General features: G+C 35.2%; 1 protein-coding gene across 4 annotated transcripts in view; it reads right to left on the reverse strand.

Annotated features, from left to right (window-relative positions):
- The window catches only part of GLMN (glomulin, FKBP associated protein), a 33,313-nt gene extending 13,014 nt beyond the window's left edge, over positions 1-20,299 (reverse strand). The window contains exons 1-13 of one of the 4 annotated variants that reach the window (XM_016134275.2): positions 20,218-20,299; positions 19,322-19,397; positions 18,780-18,905; positions 14,331-14,447; positions 12,534-12,642; positions 11,346-11,586; positions 10,029-10,131; positions 3,669-3,856; positions 2,872-2,925; positions 1,469-1,499; positions 1,274-1,363; positions 328-369; positions 152-225 (exon numbers count right to left, since the gene is read on the reverse strand). In XM_016134275.2, the coding sequence (XP_015989761.2) occupies positions 152-225; positions 328-369; positions 1,274-1,363; positions 1,469-1,499; positions 2,872-2,925; positions 3,669-3,856; positions 10,029-10,131; positions 11,346-11,586; positions 12,534-12,642; positions 14,331-14,447; positions 18,780-18,905; positions 19,322-19,360 (1,214 nt within the window). In that variant the 5' untranslated portion in view covers positions 19,361-19,397; positions 20,218-20,299. The other 3 variants (XM_016134277.2, XM_016134276.2, XM_016134274.2) reach the window with 3 other exon arrangements.
- Between the last annotated feature and the right edge of the window lie 19 nt (positions 20,300-20,318).

Raw genomic sequence — 20,318 nt, forward strand, 5'->3', positions numbered from 1 at the left:
TCATCACATATAATTTATTGTAATAAGGTTTCCAAGTAGAGTTGAATTACATGTAAAACATACTGAAATACTGTAATCTAGAATAATCAAATGCATTAATTTGGGTTTTAATCAACCCTACACTTCACAATTAACCATTCTTGATACATACCTAAATAACGTATATTTGCCTTGAGAATCCAACTTGTTAATATACAGCTGAAGCATAGCTAAACCCTTTTTCCTCTAAAATAGAAGAAATAATAGTTACATGAACTGAATAAAGATTCAATTGTTTATCAAAATTTCTCACTGTAACTCATTTCTAGTCTGAAAACATTTACATACCAATGTCTCAATAGGGCAAAGCGTCATAACTTTAACTAAGCCCTGAAAATAAAAAAAAAATTTAATTCAGATAGTAATAGATTACATTGACTACAAACTAACAACTATGTCATCAATGGTAGATACCGAAAATTCAGAGAAGTTAAGGTAGGAGATTTTAAAAGGAAGTAAAATTTCCCCTGAGCCTTTCATTCCATCGTTAGGTCTACAGGAAATTGAATACAATCCATTTTATAACTGATATTGAGTAGGGTGTTACAAAGTGTAAATTTAGAAGTGAATGCTAATTTTCAATTATGTCTAGAGTGGCCAAAAATGATACCAAACATGCAGAAACATAATCCACCATTAAAAATATTCAGGTTTATTACTACACTAAAAAAGCCACATTTTTCTATTTAAACAGTGAAAAACAAGTTTCTACATCAATAGTTAAGGACCTACTTGACTATGAAAACTAAGAGTAGTTGGCAAAATTTATCATAGGAGGGAAAAACAAAACGTCTTTCTAATAATGAGTTAGTTCATGTCTTGATGAAGGCCAAAGGACTTGAGTTACAATAAAAGGAGTTTTATTTTCCAAGGTCCCTATAGAAACAAAGTGTTAGAGAAGAAAGTTATTTTTTCCACTAGATGCTATGCTGTCAACTATGGTAGCCATTAGCCACATATAGCTATTTAAGTTTAAATTAAATTAAATTTTAAATTCAATTCCTCAGTCACACTAGCCACATTTCAAGGGTTCAGTGTGGCTAGTGGCTATCATGCTTTACTGAACAGATAGAAAACCACTTCTACCATCACAGACAAAGTTCTACTGGACAGCATGGCACTAATTTCCAAAAGATACAGAGAAGAAAGTGGGAGGAGTCGGAAAAGACCCTTATACTAAAGTTCGGAATAGGAAAGGGGTTATTTTTAAGATGAGAATATATATTTCACTTACCTGAGGTACAGTAAGAAAACTCTTGATTTCTAAGTACTGGTGAGGAAGGCTGTTGTCTTCTATTCTCAATAAACCATTCTCCAACAGATCCTACAGATTGAAATAGATGCAGAGGTACATATATTATAAAGTCAATAGCTGTATTTGTTGACATTACTATGTATTTAAATTATGATGGGTGCAAACAAATCTTACCAATCCTTTAGAGAGAACAGACTCTTCTGTCCTGGAAGAGAATATTAAAATTTATTGACATGATTCTCTAAATTGCTTTAGAATAATTCTTCATTTTAGGAAACATACCAAAAATCTGTTTTACCAAAAATCAAAATTCAAAGACTTTAAAAATATGTTATCATTAAGGAGAAAATCTGTTAAAGAACTTAATCAAAAAAATTTTTAATCCATCCTTGATCTGTCTTTTGATTTTACTATTGACATCCAAATCTGACCAGAATCGGCCTACTCAGGGCTTGCTTCCTGGTATCAGATCGACAGATCCTCAAACAGCAAGTGCTAAGAAATCAATTACACCTGCTATAATATTTTGTATTCTTGTTGATTAGTCTGTAAAATCTTTTCAATTCTTTTTATACAAAAATGAATTAAGTTCTTTCCATTTGTGATAATATTTTTTTTAAGTTTTATAATCATTGTTAATTAAATATTTAAGATCTGTGGCAAAAAATATTATCTCAGGTTCCAGGTTCTTATTCCAACCATCCAAGTGTTATATTTTTCGCTCAATGACTAAACAGTTTGAATATCTTAAGAATATATCAATACATAGTCTCATCGTATGAATATAACAAACTAAAAATATAAAATCATTAAAACACATATAATACGGTAAATTTACAGAGTTAATAACTATTTGTGCCAGGAGACCCTTGGAAATCCCTGCCTACTTTGGACATTTGTCATCTGGGAAGAAATGGGATTGATAAACTGTCACTAGTGTTCCTAAGAGATGGTACTGAAAAGTCCTGACTGATCTCAAGATATAATTTAAACATGTTATGGAAAAAGAAAACAAAGCATGTAGTTTTGCAAAATTCTTATATAACTGTGTGGAAAAATTGTGGATACCTGTTACTTTGTAATTTTTTTAAAAAGAGAAAGTCTTGCTTCTCAGTGTCTCAAATAAAAAAAGTTGTTGAACAGTATCACTTTTTTGAATTTTTATAAGAGTTTATTTGAACCAAAACTGATGACATACACCAGGGAGCAAGATCTCAAATGCTCCCTGAATTGCTTTCATTGACCACTTCGCCTTAGATGGTGGAGGTTACAGTGGGATAAAAGTGTTTTAATTTACCAAATTTTGAATTAAGGGAAGAAACCTAAGAAGATGATTTGAAATCGACTTATAAGACAATATTTTTTTTTTCTTATCTTTGGTTTAAAATAAAAGAGATTTTGTTGTAAAACCTCTTTCACTACCTTTTGTCTCTGTTGTGAATACTACTTCACTGTTTTATAAAATAACCAATTAATTAATTAAGGCCTGGCAAAGAGAAAGTAGTCTCCACTGATCTTGACAAGGATTATTTTAGTACTACTATGGAATTCCAAGATGCCATCTGAAATGATCTTACCTTTGCAAAAAAACTTCAATATGTTCCATATTAAATTGCAAAAGGTACGATGGGCTAAAATAGAAACACACATACAGACACACAAATTTTATAAATTTTACATACACACTGTTATGGGTTGAATTGTGTCCCCCTCAAAAAAAATATGTTGGAATCCTAACCTCCAGTACCTCAGCATATTATCTTATTTGGAAATAGGATCTTTTTTTTTTTTTTTTTTTTTTTTTAAATTGCCATAGGAATGAGCAGGTGGCAGAAAGTGAATCAGGAAAATCAAGCAGGGACCAGATATTGTGAAGCTTGTCTCATGTGAAGGCATTTAGACTTTATTCTATTCTTAGAGCAATAAGAAGCCACTGAAGGGTTTTCATTAAGGGACTACTCTAAAGCTTCATTTCCTAGTGTGTTTAAAATGAGTTGGATTAAAGGATTGATAAATGTCCACTCAGGATTATATCAATAATCCAGTAAAAAGATGGTAATTTAGACTACCCCATAGGTAACTGGCCAGTTCTCTCCCTTATAGCCCAGGATGATCCCAACAGCTTCAAAACAAAGCCCAGTTAACACTTTGACTCTTGTCCCTATCATTCCCTCATGTCTATTTCAATACTACCCCCTTCCCTTTCACTACTTGACTAATACTGGCTTTAACAGATTACAGGCAGCATTACTTAAAAGATAGCTTTTGTTTATGCTTCATTCACTACACTAGTAAACATATATTGGACATTAAATAAATGAGTTTGATGATACTCCTTTTAGAATACATGAATAAGCCAAACACTACTACCCACCTTAAGACCATTGGAAGCTGATCAATAGTGATGCCTTGTACAAATACTAGATATGCCAGAGAAGCCATAGAGTCTGCTAATTGTTTGTCTTCTTCTTCTTCGAATTCAAGATAATTCCAAGTCCTCTTTTTCCTTCCACGATTAAAAATCATTTTGGGGAAAGGGTGTCCAATTGCTGATAAAAAGCCCTGTGAAATGGATAAAAAAGGAAGCTATAGCAGACAGATGCTAATGTGGCCCCCACCATAGTCACATCCTGTATAATCCACCCCCCCCCCCCTTCAGGTGGAACCTGTGAGACTTGCTTCTAACCATTGGAATATGGCAAGATGCCACTTCATGATTAGATTGTTATATGACAAAAGAGGGCGTTTTTGCAGCTGTAATTAAGGTCAAAAATCAGTTGACTGAGTTTTTGAGAAAGACTATCTTAGCTGTGCCTGAGTTCATCAGGTAAAGTTTTAAGAGTGTCCAGGCCCTTCTTGACAGTCAGAAACTCACCCCTGCTGACTTTAAAGTACTAGGCTGCCATGCTATGAGAGGGCCTCTGGAGGAGGCTGCGTGGCAAGGAACTACAGGCAGCCTCCAGGAACTGAAAATGGTCTCTGACCAACAGCCAGCAAGAAAATGGGGACCTCAATCTTATAACTTCAAGAAGATAAAATTTTGCCAATAACTGAAGGAACTGAGTGAGAATACAAAAAAGTTCCACATATAGATGGTGGTGATAGTTGCATAGTACTTAATGCAACTGAACTGTATACTTAAAAATGCTTAAAATGGTAAATTTTGTTATGCATATTTTATCAGTGCTTCAGAAATATTTGATAGCAACCCAAACAATGTGAGACATACAGATATCATGAAATGATAGTTAACTACTCAGATGAAGAATATTCTGGGGACAATGCTCCACTGACCACTGTCTACCTAGAGTGGGCAGGAGAAATACTAGTCAGTGGCAGCAAAGATTGAGGAAACAGTGCTAAGATCTCAGGTCGTATGGGCTCTTGTGTCATTCTTAAGAGAAAGAGAAGCATCCCTTTATTGGTGGATAGGACTACAGTTTTACCTCTTTTTATTAAGGAAGGAAGGAGAAAAAGAGAGACTCAGGAAATAAAAGGTCACTCCTATGCTTCTTATACTATTTCTAATTCTAGTATACTAGAAAGCACCTGACCTTCAGAATCCAATGGAATTGAACTGAGTTTTGGTGCTACCACCTACTACTTTTAAGACACTAGATGAGTTATCTAACCTCTCTAAAGCCTCAGTTTCCTTTTCTAGAAAATGACATACTACCAATGTCAAATATTTACTGAGCTCTACAAAAAGTTAAGGCCACAACAAAATGCTATATATAAGTCAGAAGGGAATAAAAAACAGCTAAATTAGAACGAATACCTTCTACATATTCACTCATTTAATAAATGCTTGAGTGCCAAGCACTAGGCATGACATTGTAGGGTATTATAAAGCCAAATAACATTTTTCCAGCCTTCAGGGAGTTAAAATCTGCTGATCCCAGATGGCTCCATTTGTCATTTCAGAACACAAAAAGGAAGCATGGAAAATTATCTTCAGTCACAAGAGACTGCAATTCAGTTACCAGATGTTAAATATATACTGCTATACTGATTTTCAAAGCTACACATTCTTGTTAAGCTATACCATAAAAAGTTTATTCATATTCCAAATGTCCTCTTAATCATGAAGCTCCACTTCTTCATGCAGCCAATGCAACATGCGTTTTTTTCCCCAGAGCTAAGGTTAGCCTCTTTAAAAACGTCATATGTAAACAGTGCTGCTTTGGATATCTAGAGTCCACCTGTGTCCAAATTAGGGCCTTCACCATCTATCCACACACTATTCAACAGTCCTGCTCAGACCCAGCACCTACCTGCCACTCCACAATTTCTCATGGCAGCCTGTGCACTTTCAGAAATATTCCTACGCTGCAACCCTTGGGACATTCAAGCAGTTCTATACCAAAAACAACTTGTGCCAAAGGAGGGATGGCTGAGGCCATTAATCTCAAGCACTCCATACTTAACTGTACTTCTCTAAGAAGTAGCTGTACTTCTGAGAAGGCACCTCCTCACTTTATCTCCTACCCTGATTTCACCTTTACTTCTTTATTACTTTGTGCCTCCTTACTTGTAAGGAAGATCTCCACTGAGATCTCAGAAACTCTCCCCGACACCTTCAAACTCTACATAGGATACTTTGCTCTATCTCATTGATTTAATTAAACTGGACTGATTTCTGGTGGGAGCTGCTCATACTCTCACCCCTCTTACATCACACAGCCAGGAAGGCAGCAGCTGGGACGGGTGGTATGGGCAAAGGCTTAGGATTATTTTGGTTCATGCTGTACTCTCAAGCAAAAGCTTGAGGCAGATGCTATAATGCCCTTTATCTGTCCTTATTTCCGTCATATGCTGACATCCTGGTCATTTCCCCACATTTCATTGTAGACTCTGGTATCTGCCCACAATCTTTACCTCTATCCAACTCCTGCTATAATCCTGGGAACGTAGAATATTCATGTAGATAACTCCTCTAACAGGCTACCCTCATGGTTCTTGATTTCTAAATTCTAGTGACCTTAATTTCGAATTCATTTCAACACCTAATTCCATTTTGGATCTGTCAACATTCAGAGCTATTCCATATTAGATATCTAAACTCCAACAACTCATTTTCTAACCATAACCTCTTATCCTGTCTCTCCTACCAACCTGCTTTCCTACCTCTGACTTCTCCAGTCCTATGAGTCCTTCATTTTAACCTACCCATCCATCCCCTCTTAACTCCCCTTCTTTCTCTGTCCAACCAATACACTATTGGTCATTTGAACTACCTGCACTCTATGCTAAATAAAATGCCTGCCTTGGAAAAACTGCTATATTCCACCTTCTCTACTATGTCCGTGGAGCTGAGTATAGAAAAATCACACAAAAATATACTTGTTGTCACTACAGTTGTAGTCTCCAACCACAGTCGAGTGCTCAGCACTACTTATGCTTTCATGGTCTTCTGCCATCTCCTTTTCCTTTTCCCTCAGTATTCCAATTCTTTTCCAGTTTCCCGAAGCCCCTTATCAATCCTCATTTCTACCTACTCACTCCTAAGAGGTCTCCTTTACCTAGAAATTTGAGGCCATTGGGTCCGATTCCCCTCCATTATATTACATTCCTGCTACAAATTTCTCTACATGCACACCCATTCTTACCTCCTCCTTTTCAGGTGTCCTGGACCATATGCCCAGCTGTCTGCTCTCCTCAAGACACATTATTTCAGTCATGCGAGAAAACTTCTTTTCTCCTTTAATGATTCCCACCCCTTTGGCCTATAAACATGCTCCCTATCTCCCCTATTACTTTCCTACCCTACGGCCATGTCTTCTAGCTGTTGCCTCTTCTTACTTTTCTAAACTCTTTTAGAGAATAGCTTATACTAGTCATCTTTTTCCTCATTTTTTTATGCACTCCTTTATCCATTCCACCAATTTTTGTCTCCAACTCTCTAAACTGTTCTTGCTAAGATTACCAATACCATCTTCCTACATCCAATGGATGCTTTTCAGCTCTTACTTTATAGACTCTCTCTGTTGCATTTATCACTATCAATCACTTCTTTCTTCTTAAAATTCTACTACCCCAGTTTCTGTGATATTTCTACCAACCCTTCGACTCTTCTTTGGTCAAAGAGATGGGCTCATCTTAAGCACTGGCAGGCACTCTGTAGGGTTCAGTCCTGAGTCCTTTTCTCTCTTCACATTGATTTATCTCTTTAGGGGATCTCATCTACTCTTATTCCAAATTTCCTCCTTAAAAATCTGCTCTCTCTGGGTATTAGAAATATATTAAGAAATTATTGTTAATCTTGTTATGTGTCATAATGGCATGTGGTCATGGTTTTTAAAAAAATCCTTACCAATTAGGGAAACATACAGACTTATGAATGAAATGATATATCTAGGACTTTCTATAAAATACTGTAGCAAAAAACATTGGCAAAATGTCAGTAACTGTTAAAGCTGAGTGACAGGTACATGAGGATACATTATATTGTTCTCTCCACTTTTTGAAATGTTTTTAAATTTCCATAATAAAAAAATGTTTTTAAAGCACACAATTTCCCTGCACTTTGCTTTGTATTCTCTGTCTCAATTATTTACCTCTGCCCAGTTACCCAAGCAAAAACCTTATCCATGATTCAACCTTTTAACTATTCTTTTAAATCTAAATCGATAACCAAATTTTGTTAATTTTATCTACTATAAAGTTCTCAAATCTGCCTTCTCCTCTTCATCTTCACCACCATTTCATATTCAGGCTCCTCTCATCATTCTCACTTAACCAAAAGACACCTAACCAGTCTCCCTGTTTCCAATCTTATCATGCTTAAATTCACTCTCCATTAAAGTGAGGAGTCCGAAACACAGTTCGATCACATCACTCCCAGGCTTAAAATCCTTTAACTGTTTCCAACTTTCACAGCTATCTTCTCAAAACAGGGTACATATATTATATACAGTGGTGTTTACACTGTACCCGGGGGATTTATACTGGACTTTAGCACTGGCAACAATGAAGAGGCCCCAGACCCTCCCGTGCACCTAGGAACATCCCTCCTCTCTCTTGCCCTCCCCTCCCTTATCATTCATAGCCTCTCTACTACTATCTTGACCATCAGCATTAACACAAAGTATGCATCCCTATTTTTATCAGTCACCAAATCATCTCTCATACTCAGAATGCAGTTACCCTAAAATTCTGGCATCTCCTCATCTTTTCTCCTACCTCTCCTCAAATTTTAGACACCCTTCGAACATAGACTATGGAACTCAGTCATTAGCAAAATCAATTCTCTAAATAGTCTCTCACCTCTCTTGCTCTAAATGAAATCTGGTTCTCCTCTGAAAATAACTGTTTTCTTTACAACCCTCTCAAAGGGTTGTTACTTTTTCATTCATATCCATTGTACCACTGAGCCTCGAAATAAAATATCTGTTTTCCTTGCTGCTTCCAGACCATTCCACCCAATCCTCTCAAAAATCTCTCAGCTCTGAAACTCATTCCATGGGACCATACCACTTCTCCCCCTCTTTGTTGCAGTCATTAGCAGACTCCAAGGTCACTCCTTAATTGGCTTTCCAACATCACACTTATCACAATTATGTGACTTGAATGTACAACCAAAGATCTTCTAATTCCCTGGAATCTCAGGCACTTCATTTTGTCCAGTCCAGTGATCTTGGCTTCTACCCTCTCCTTAAAATATGCACTCATAATGTGACACTATTATTAGGAACTGTAACTTTTCCATAATATTAATTTCAAGTATCCTTTTCTTTAATCTCTGATATTTTCATCTTATTCCTTTTAGTAACCTAACTCCAACAGGACCTATAATCCAGTGAGCCCATCGTCTTTCCATTATCTCTCACATTTAGTATATCTTAACTTCCCTCCTTACTCAGCTAAAATTCTACTGTCCAACATTAGTCATTCCCTTGCATACATGCTCAGTGCTCTTGTCCTTCCTTTGCTTTCTAGAACTCACACAGTTCTCAAAACTCCAAGTTAATTAAATCCAACTTTCCTCCTATGCTGCACTTGCATTCATGCAAACGAACACAGCCACAATTACACCTCTAACTTGAAATTCATGGCTATCAATCTCAAGTACATATTTTTCTAAATTTAAGATTAGAATCTCAGAACATTCTAAAATACTCTTGATGCATAAAATCAAGTTGCATTTAAAATAAAATTTACTTAATTTTGGAGTTATTTTGAGAGGATTTATCATGAGCCTTAAAAGTGAGGATATTCTTTGGCACAGAAATTCCACTTCTAGGAATTAATTTAACAATTAAACATGCAAAGATTTGGTTAAAAGGATACTTATCACAGATTCGACAGTTAAAAAAAGTGGAGTATTGTATAGTAATGAAAAATAGTAAAAAATATGTGTTGAACTGCATGGCCCAGGTTAAACATATTATGCTAAATCTGTACCATGGAGTACTTTTAAGCCAATGGAAAAACATTCATAGTATTCTAAGAAAAATGAAATAGATTACAAAAAAGTATGTATAATACTCACTGAAAAAATTATATATGTAAACATTTATTTACAACTATAAAACCAGAAAAAGTCTGGAAGGTATTGCTATTATTTATATTTGGGTAATGAAATTATTGCTGTTTATCTTCTTTTTGTTTATTTATTATACAAAAAATACATATTGCTCTATTAAATGTATCAATGTACATGCTCAGATGTAGTACATGAGAATATAGCAGCATTATAGCAGTATTTATAGCTGATAAAATTAGCTGTACTTACTATTACTTCAGATGCAAAACACCTTAAAGGATCATTTCCAGCTTCTTCAGACTGCTCAAGGAATTGTGCTGTCAGCAAAGGGCATTTCAAGCATTTGAAACAACTAAGGTATAAGAAATGGGTAACTATGAATACAACACTTCGTAAGTATAAAACATCTAGTTCAATAAGCACATCTAAGTTAATTTTATGTAAAAAATAATGTAAGCACCAATAAATCAATGGCTTTTCAAACTGGTGATACAAGATCCTTTATACTAGTAATGAGGAGAGCACAAGAACACCTTGCTACAATGTGGTGGGATTTACTCTCATGTCTGGACTATACCAATGGACACTGAATATTTGTCTGAGGACCGGGGCTAGTCCATGTAGTTTTCATTAGTTCAAGAAAAAATCAGGACAGTGTAATTTTTTCATAAAACTGTATTTGTTTTATTCAGAAAACCAAACTTTATTTTGTGATAAAGCTTTTCCTGTATCTTTAGTGAAAATATCTTTCCTTTCATGAAATGGGTTTTATAAATAGTAAAAAATTTTTAATGTCCTAACCTGACAGGACATAAAGCTAACAGTAGTTTTAGTCTCCAAAATTTAAAAAGTAAAATTATTGGCCCATGTAATTCAATAATACAATCTAGTACTATCAAATATAAATATAATGCGAGCCCCATATATAATTTAATTTTTTAGCAGTCACATTAAAAATAGTAAGAAATAAGAGACATTAATTTTAATAATTAACCCAACATATCTGAAATATTTCAACATGCTATCAATATAAAAATTGAGATAATTTAGTATTTTTTTAATAACAAGTATTCAAAATCCAAGTATATTTTATACTTAGAGCACATCTTAATTTGGACTACTCATACGTCACATGTTTGAAAGCCATATTGAACAGGGCATGATTAGTTTATAGTTCCCCTACTGTATACTCTATTGTTTTTGCAGTCAAGTGGTACACTCAACAATCTGGTGCTTCTTCTGCTTTCGCTTGCAAAGGGAGAGGGAAAACACAATTCTCTCACAGCGAGACCAGATCATTTGTTCATCTATTTTCCCCACTTCTATTATTCACTTATTATGATGAGCAAAGCCAATTCATAAAATATAAACAAATGAATTTTTAAGTTTTAAAAATATCAATGCCTCATGAAATGCCCATGTCAAATGAACCCCATATTCTTCTAAATTCAAAAACTGAAACCAGATTTTTATTTCCATTGCTAACAAATGAAACAAAGAAATATAAAATAATTGAACTATCAATTACTTAGATCCACTGTGAAATGTTCTTAAAAATATACTTACAATTTAAGTAATTCGTCCTTTAATTTTTCATTTTCCAGTGAGTTTTCTTTGTCATCAATGACTTCTTCCACAAAAGGCTTAGTGAATTCTATTAAGGCCTTGCAACACTGACAAAGGCCATAGTTATCTGTCTGTATTTGTTCCTTTGAGTATGGAACAGGAAGGAGAGATAGCTGACTCCAAATGGTAGACAATGCTAATCCAACTGAATATGCCTTGTTGTTATGAAGTTTCTGTATTACTAAAACAGAGACCAAGTTGTTACTTGAGGTAGCCTCATCAAGCACACTAAAGATGGGACAAAAAGTCCAACTGATGTAGCATTATAATACATATTTTCTCATATTTTAAGAACTCTGAAATCAGGATGACATATATATAGCTTAATTGACAGTGTTTTCTTAGAGGTGAATAAAATAATGGGGTGTGGCATTCTTCAACAGATGCCATGAAATCTTGTTTAAGTATGTGTAAAACAGGTTACAAATTTAGGACAGAAATGCTTTCCTTTTTTTTTTTTTTTTTTGGTTGTTTTAAGTGTAAGAGAAAGTGTCTTATAAATTATAAGGCACTGTAAGACTGAGTATTTCATGTGGTACAAAGCTGCTGGGCATTCATACTTAAAACAGATTTACTCTAATTTCTGATTCTGGGCCTTTCTACCAGACTGAGTTATATGTAGGTCATTAAATTAAAAAGTAGTCTCTTTCCAAGTCTGTGCTGGTTGCTAAGGTCCGTTACTTACCATACTTGTTTCATTCTTCGGTAATACCTCTGCTATTCTCAACCCTAACTTCCCAATGCCAAGGATGAGCAATGCCCTGCTTGATACTGTTCTTAACCAAGACTGAGTATTGCATTCATCACTGAGGCACTCTTTTAAATATGTTTATAGGGAAAATTCTATATCTAAGTTGCAGATAGGAAGGGAAGGCAAAAGCTATAGGTTATAATACAGCACAAAGAAAAACAGAATGACATTCCATAAAATATTTCCTGGGTACCCACTCTGAGCCAGGTATTGTCATCTATGAGTATTTAAATTGGCACTGCTACTACAGTTTAAGCAGAATACTCATTAATTAGTCATAAACTTTACTTTGGTATAGTCTTGACATTTTGGAGTAATATCAAGGCAATTATACAGATAAAATAAAAAAAACACTTAGATATCTAAATATTCATTACCTGTTTGTAATGGCTGAAGTAAAAGAAGAATAATTTGGGATATCTGTTTTCCTGAGGGCTCCTCAATCAGTTCAAGCAAACCCAACAATAATTCCTTTGGATTACATAACTATAAAAATATTCACAATTGAACCTGTTTAATACAAGTTGTATTTAAAGCCACATGATTACTATTTTTAAAAGAGGGCATATACTGAGAAAAGATAATTATTTTTTGCTTAACAATAAAATACTTCATACTATTGTTTAAAAAATACAGTAGCAAAACAGAATCTGTGATTGTCAAATCACTGTAAAACCAAAACAAAACAAGAATTCAAAAGTCAAAGGGTCTCTAATGGACAACTACATTTTGGAGACTTAAATTCCTGGCTAAAAGAAAAGTTAGAAGAATGATAAAGGAGAGCCTGATCACCAGAGCTGAGGTTTCCTTGAGCTTTTCCTGTCTACTCTGAAGTTTCTCAGAGCTTCCGTCAGGTGGACCTTTTTTCTCACGTTGTCAGGGTATTTAGATGAATGCAGTCTCTTTTGTCCTTTTTGAACAGAGAAGGACAAAGAGAAGACATTGCCTTCTGAATGGCCATGTCTTATCACCTCGCTTACCTTTTTAAAAGGCCTCATAGTTAATAGCTAATATGTAGATGGACTCCCCTCTTTCCAAGTATATATTTGTGTTTATGTGCACTGATCTCTAAGTAGATTTTTGTCATTTTTCTCAAAATTTATCTTTTTAATCATCATTTTTCACTTATAACTATTAATCTTTTACCCAGAGTCACTTTCTGAAGTTGTCTGTCACAACTAGTTTCCTTCCTATTCCTTTTTTCATTGTGATCGCTGCATTGTTTTTCATATATTTATTTTAAATTTAAAAGTTAGACATTTATGCAATCCATGATGTGATCCCCCCTGATTACTCTAGCACCTATCTGGCACTAAACACAACAATTACAATAATATTGACTATATACCTACCTGTGCCACGGACTGGTACCTATTAGGAACCAGACCACACAGGCAGTGAGTGGCAGGTAAGCAAGTGAAGCTTCATCTGTATTTGCACCCACTCCCCAGCGCTAGTGTTACCACCTCAGTTCCACCTCAGATCATTGGGCATTAGATTCTCATAGGAACACTGTCCCTGCCAAAAAGGTTGGGGACTGCTGCCCTATGCTATACTCTAAATCCTTGTGACTGTTCTATAACCAATTTGTACTTCTTCATCTCTTCACTTTTTACACCTACACCCCCTTCCCTCTGGCAATCACCAGTTTGTTCTCTGTATCTGTGAGTGTTTTCATTTAGTTTATTCGTTTCTTTTGTTTCTTAGATTCTGCATATAAGTGAAATCATATGGAATTTATCTTTCTCTGGTTTTTCATATTCTTTTAGGGAACATACCACAGAGGAAAGAGTACTGAGATTTGATTCTAGTTCCAACATTGCCAAAAAATCAATGTGGCTTTGAACTACCTCTCTAAACCTTGAATCCCACAGCTATACAATAAACTACTTATTAAAAATAAAGCTTCTTAGGTCTCTCCTTGGAGCTTCTGAATTAGTGGATCTGAGATGGTTAGAAAATTCTTACATCTGGAAGATTTGAGGAATAGGACATGAACTTGCCCATCCAATCAATAAAGCTGGGCTTTTTCTTCAAAGAGTTCCCTCCTGTATTTTCATGAACTAAAAATTTTCTCATCAAAAACAAGCATTAGACATTAAAGACATATAATTAAAACATTATAAAATACTGCTTTGTATTGGGACAAAGAGAATCTAGTTTTGTTAACTTACCTTTATCAATAAATCAAGGATCAGAAAATGTTTTCTTTTATCATCTTCCTTATTTTTCCATAAAAGGGATCGAACAACAGGACCAACAAGATTCCAGGCCATACTCTTGATGATGACCTGGAATAACATTTTCAGAGTAAAGCAAATACTGCCATCTATAGGACTCTCACAGTGAGCTTTCTTAACTTGGAGTTTAGAAATTTCCTCTAAATGGAAAAGACAGGCAAGCGAGTCCTACAACATTTCACCATTGACTTCCTAGGGTAGGCTGCTAAAAAATATTAACGTTTTAAAAGCTTTTAATACTGTTACTGAAGAAAGGTAAATGGGCCTTTAATTTTAATCAAGTTGGTCTTTCCCAGAATTTAAATAGTTCCTCTATTTCCAACAAGATAATTTGCTTACTATGTGCAAGTACTTAATTTTCATGGAGAATTTTGCTCCCCTGATTCATAAGGAAATCCAGCCAATATTCATGAACTCATGAACCTTTTAAAGTTCCTTGCAGAATCTCTAAATATATTATAATCATGTAACTTATGTAGAAGGAGAGGGTGCCATTTCATTAATTTTCTCTCCTACATATAATGCTTCTATTTTCAAAGATCTTTCAGAATGCTTACCATACAAGTGAAAGTTTACAATTCGTGATTAACATTCATTATCAAAATTACTGATTTTCAAAACTATCAAAAATATACTCCACTTCTTTGGCCTGCATTCTACTTCAACTCATCAATATTTATCAAGCATATACAATGTCGGCTCCCTAGAATACTCTAGGGATTAGAAATAGGAAGAAAATATATCAGTTAAGATCTCTATCATTATAGTTTACATCCTAGGTTCATTTTAAGGGGAAAAAAAAAAAGAACACAACACATATCTAGGAAGATAAATAGGTACAATACCCACTCTGTGACCCCAATCTTGTAAGATGATAAACAAAAGTAGAGTATAAGGTATACCAGGAGAATAGTCACTTCCATCTGAGGAAGGCAAAAGGCTTCCTAGAAGAGGTGATGGCTAAGCTAAGTCTTGTCAGAGAAATACAGAAGTTTGTCAGGCATAGATAGGTGGAAAATACATTCACGGCTCTGAAATGGCAATGTATAAAGGTATAAGACTTAACATGTCCTAGAGAACTAGCAACAGAATATGTTAGGGTACATGAACATATAGTTCACAAAAGAAGAAACACTATTTATATCTTTGCTCTTTAACTAATTGAACATTTTAGTGTGTTTGTCTTATCAATCTGCATGAGCTCCATATATATTAATATTTACCTAGGTGTATTTATGACAAATAATTATTTGATTTTGGTTGTCCTTATTTTTTACACAGTGAAATATACTGATTTTTTTTCTTTTGTCCCTTTTCTACTGCTTTTATATCTAATATGGATTTCCCCTTTAAAAATAAATATTCATTTACATTTTTAAAAAAGGTACTTTGCCATTCTTTTTACTCATCAAGAGTTATGTTGGAAACATGACAAAAATGAAGAATTAAATTAATGTTTAAAAAAAACAAACAGCAAAACAATCACGTTTTTTACCTAATGAGATAGACAGCTCAGCTGATCCCTTAATATCCTTTTCATACTAGTTATTTCTTCTGCCTGGCACACTCTTCTCCCAAATAGTCCCATAGTTTACACCAAGCTTCTTTTTAAACCTCTATGCAATGTCACCCAACACAGTCCAACCCCCTACCATGCTTTGCCTATGATATTTATCACTTTTTAACATACTACATTATTTATTCATCGTGTATATATCTTCCTTAGAATTTAAGATCCATGTGGGCAGTGATTTTTGTTCACTGCTATACATACTCCCAGCATCTAGAGTAGGGCCTGTTACAAAAGAAGTGTTCCATAAATACAGGTTGAATGGTATCTTTTACTTTTAAGTACAATAAATTATTTTCCCTCTAAACAGTTGATATTCTGTTCGGTTTTATTCTACTTTTGTGTGGCTTGGATTTTAATATTTAGGTTTTTATGAATCAGGAACTTATGTGTTTTTTTTCCAAATTACTAAACATTTATTTGTCCATTACTTATTAAATAAGCAAAAACTTATTTTTTAAGACTTAATTCCTGTGAGATTCTAATTTTCCGACTATACATGTCTTTCCTTTTCTGTAAGTGATTATCTGAGAATAATTAACTATAAGAGAAATTCCAGATTTGAGTAAGATTTTAGGCATCTGAACTGAAAAAGGAATTTTGGTGAAATATTTTACAAATATAATTTCGGCTACAAAGTTTCCAAGTCATTACACAAACAGTAAATAGTTATGATTATGAATAAATACTGACTATCCATAGTTTAGTTTAGTTTAATACTAACAACCTTACAGGGTGAGATTATTACCTCCAATTGACCGATGAGAAAGCCATAGTTTGGAGATTACTGACATGCCCAATGTCTAACAACTAAAACGTGGCAGAGCCAGGATTTGCATACAAGTCTCTCCAGCTCCAAAGCCCATGTTTTTCCCACTATACCAGTGGCTTTCGATGGGGGCAATTTTGTTCCCTACCTACCAGGGAATATTTGGCAATCTCTGAGACATTTCTGATTGTCATTACTGGGTACTGGGCGGGGGTGGTGTGGGGGGTGGATTGCTATAAAATATCAATAGTGCCAATGTTGAGAAATCCAGTAGTGTGTGCCTCAGAACAAACTATTCATGTGGCTTAAAAAAAAAATTTTTTTAACACAAAGCAGATTAACAGTAAATCTTGATCAATCTTGATTGTACCACTTGGCAAATAAATAAATAAGTTGTAGTTTTTAAATGCTATTCTATCAATATCTGAACTTTTGAATTTAGCAGATCGCACATTACCAAGGTGATTCTCAAGCTATTAAGACTAAGCCTCACTATGCTTAAACTATCACAATCACCTAATCTCTGATAGTCATAGAAAAGTCTACATCTTAATCTCCTAATTCTCTATTGAGTTCCACACACCTTTTCAATTGCCTGCTGCATCTTACACTCAACATTTCCAAAGTAAACTTATTTATCCTCCTTCAGGTCTTCTTAGGCTTATTCTGCCTTATTCTGCTTGGGATATATTATCCTCTCAGAGGCTAGAAACCCAGCTGTCTTTGACACCTCACTCTCTCTCACCCCCACATCAATGAGTCTCCTCTATATGACTCTAAAACTTCCTTGTAAGTGCTACATGGTGCCAGATGGAGGCAGAGCAGAGTGGTTAGTTAAAAGCTCTGAAACTATACTGCACAAGTCTGAATCCTGGATGGCACGTAACAGCCGAGTTATTTTGGGCAAGTCTTATCTTTCAGTGACTATTTCCTTTTTTTACAAAATGAATAGCAGTACATTATGGGATTCTGGAAAAGCTAAAAGAGTTAACAGATGTAAAACACTTAAGACAGACAGCATCTGGCACATAGTAAATAATATTAACTATTACCAACTTTATTATTATTAGCTAAACACAAGATACTTTCAAAGGTTATCTTCTGAGAACTCAATTGGAAAAAATTAAGGAGTTAAAGAAAACATTAAATTTACTTTATTTAGGGCTACAAAGGTACCATAAACACATCAAAAACAAATGTATTAAATAAAATGTCCTAATTTTTCTTAAAAAAACATTACTAAAAAAGGGATAAGCCCTTTAAATACTAAGAGATTTTACAACAATGTGTGATTTTAAAGTTTTAGGAATCTCCCAAATACAATCAAGGTGCCCTGGATATAATCACAGGCCAACATGACTAGATTGTGATAGCAACAAAGAAAACTTCTGTAGAAACGAATAGTATTATAAATGAAGAGTATGTTCCTGGAAACAAGATTGTCTTTCCTTGCGCAAGGAGTCCAGAGACACAAAATCTGGCAGTAGTGCCAATACTGGGTCCAAGAAAAAGTTGTTTCTGATCCGAAAAAGATCTTTTCCCATTGTGGAGAATGATTTCTTAGACACCTGTAGGTGGATGATATTGGCCCGGTCATCCAGCTCTTCCCCATTCTGATTCTACGTATCCAAAATATAAACTCACTTAATATTTGGTTTTCTATATACAGGCTTCAGAAACAGAATATGCAGATCAGCAAAGATTATTATCTAGCCTAATATTTATATTTCTCAATGTAAATTAACGATCCAAATGCCACTTTTGATGCCTTAACCAGAAGTAATCCCTGCTTTTCTAAAACATTTTACTTACACTTCAACTATAACACTTATTTCATTTATTCTATCTCCTTACTATTAGTTGTTTATATGTTTATCTCTTCTACCAGGCTCTAGGTACCTTAAAGTATATGAACAGTCCTGGTTCCTTTTTTGTTTTCCAGTTTCCTACTATGGAAATTTGATTCTTAAATGTTTGATGAATAAATGAATAATAGCACCATGTGGCTATTCTCTTCTTAGTAACGCACAAAGATTGTACTTACTTTATTCTTTTCATTTTGAATAATTTCTAATAGTTGGTCTATGTGCCCTTCATCTATGCATCTTTGGCCTGCTAACTGAAATAGGCCAAAATCTTCTTCTTTAAAGTCTTGCTCTTCTAGGATTTGCTGGCAAAAACAAAATAAACAAAAACCAAACATGTTTAGGCAAATAAAAATTCAGTAACTACTTGATTTATCTCTAAAAAAAGTAAATCCGTGTAAAGCTAGGTAAATTGCACATATGCATATACATGAAAATCAGGATTAGCCTAATAAATTCTTTAATGGAAGTATCACTGTTTCAAAGAAATCTGTAATAAGGATCAGTATTAAAAATTTTAAAGGTTATTTAGACAAGTATGTCACTTGGAGAAATAATCCAATCTGCCTTCTTGTCCTCATGCTATTTATTCATAGGTCAAAATAAGCAAGGATTAAAGAAGATAAACAATTTGAGTGACTGCAAATATAATTAAAAATAATCCGTGCCCTTCCCATATTTTGAAAGGTATTTAACTTTACAAACGGAAAAAATTACTTACACATCTTTTTATTACAGACTGAAGTTCCTCCACCGCCATTCTTCGTTATTTTTCCTAGTTTTGATACTGAAATGTACTGATATGAAACACACTGTTAACTATCAGAGATATTGTACACTGCAGTATTAATAAGTGATATTTCATTCTGATAAACTATTAGTAAATATGTTAAAAATGTAGTTTTAAAGCTGAAATATTTTCACTGATAGTAGTATGTTAACCTAAGGAAATATAAACTCTATTTTAAATAAACTCCTGACGCATCTTTCAAGTTTTCTTAAAAATAGTTTTGCTTATTGTGGTTTTGACAGATACATCCAAAAAAAAACCTCTAGAGCACTCCCAAGAAGATCGCAAATATGGACTACATAAAGTGCATTAAAAAGGCAAAGTATTTCATTTCTGAAAACAATTCCAAAAGGTAGGCCAGAAATCAGTTCTAATCAATAGGGAATTTTTTATTTTTTAGCGTCCCCCTTGACAAAAATTGAAGTCAACACAACTCACCCAAAGGGGGTGAAAGTTCAGATGCCCTCCACCCCCAGTGTGACAGAAGCACCCTTAATAGATGCAGTCTCCCAAATAATCAATCCAGTGAAATCCAACAGCGACTCTAGGAGAACCTGTTCCATCCCCGCAGGCCACCATTCCTCCCGGCTTGAAGGCCCGGCCCCAGGCCCGCAGTGGGGCGCGAGTCCGCCGGGTCCTCACCGCAGCGCGCTCCAGAGCGGATAAAACCCCAGTGCGCGTGCGGGCGGCATCCAAGGGAAGCCATTTCTCCCGATTCCCGCTCGCCTTGGCGTTTGGACCCCACCACCTCGCCGGGCTGCATCCAGCAAGGCTCAAGGGTCGCCGCGAGCCCGGGCCCACCGGGACTTCCCGCTACGTCCACTTACCCGCCCGGCCCCGGGCCTCCCAGGATCCTCCTCCACCTCCGCGGGGCGCGTAGGCCGCCGTCCCGGCCCCGCCCCGCCCCGCCGGCCCCGCCCCGCCCCGC

The sequence above is a fragment of the Rousettus aegyptiacus genome, unplaced genomic scaffold, assembly GCF_014176215.1.
Source record: "Rousettus aegyptiacus isolate mRouAeg1 unplaced genomic scaffold, mRouAeg1.p scaffold_m13_p_1, whole genome shotgun sequence".
Classification (NCBI taxonomy): Eukaryota; Metazoa; Chordata; class Mammalia; order Chiroptera; family Pteropodidae; genus Rousettus; species Rousettus aegyptiacus.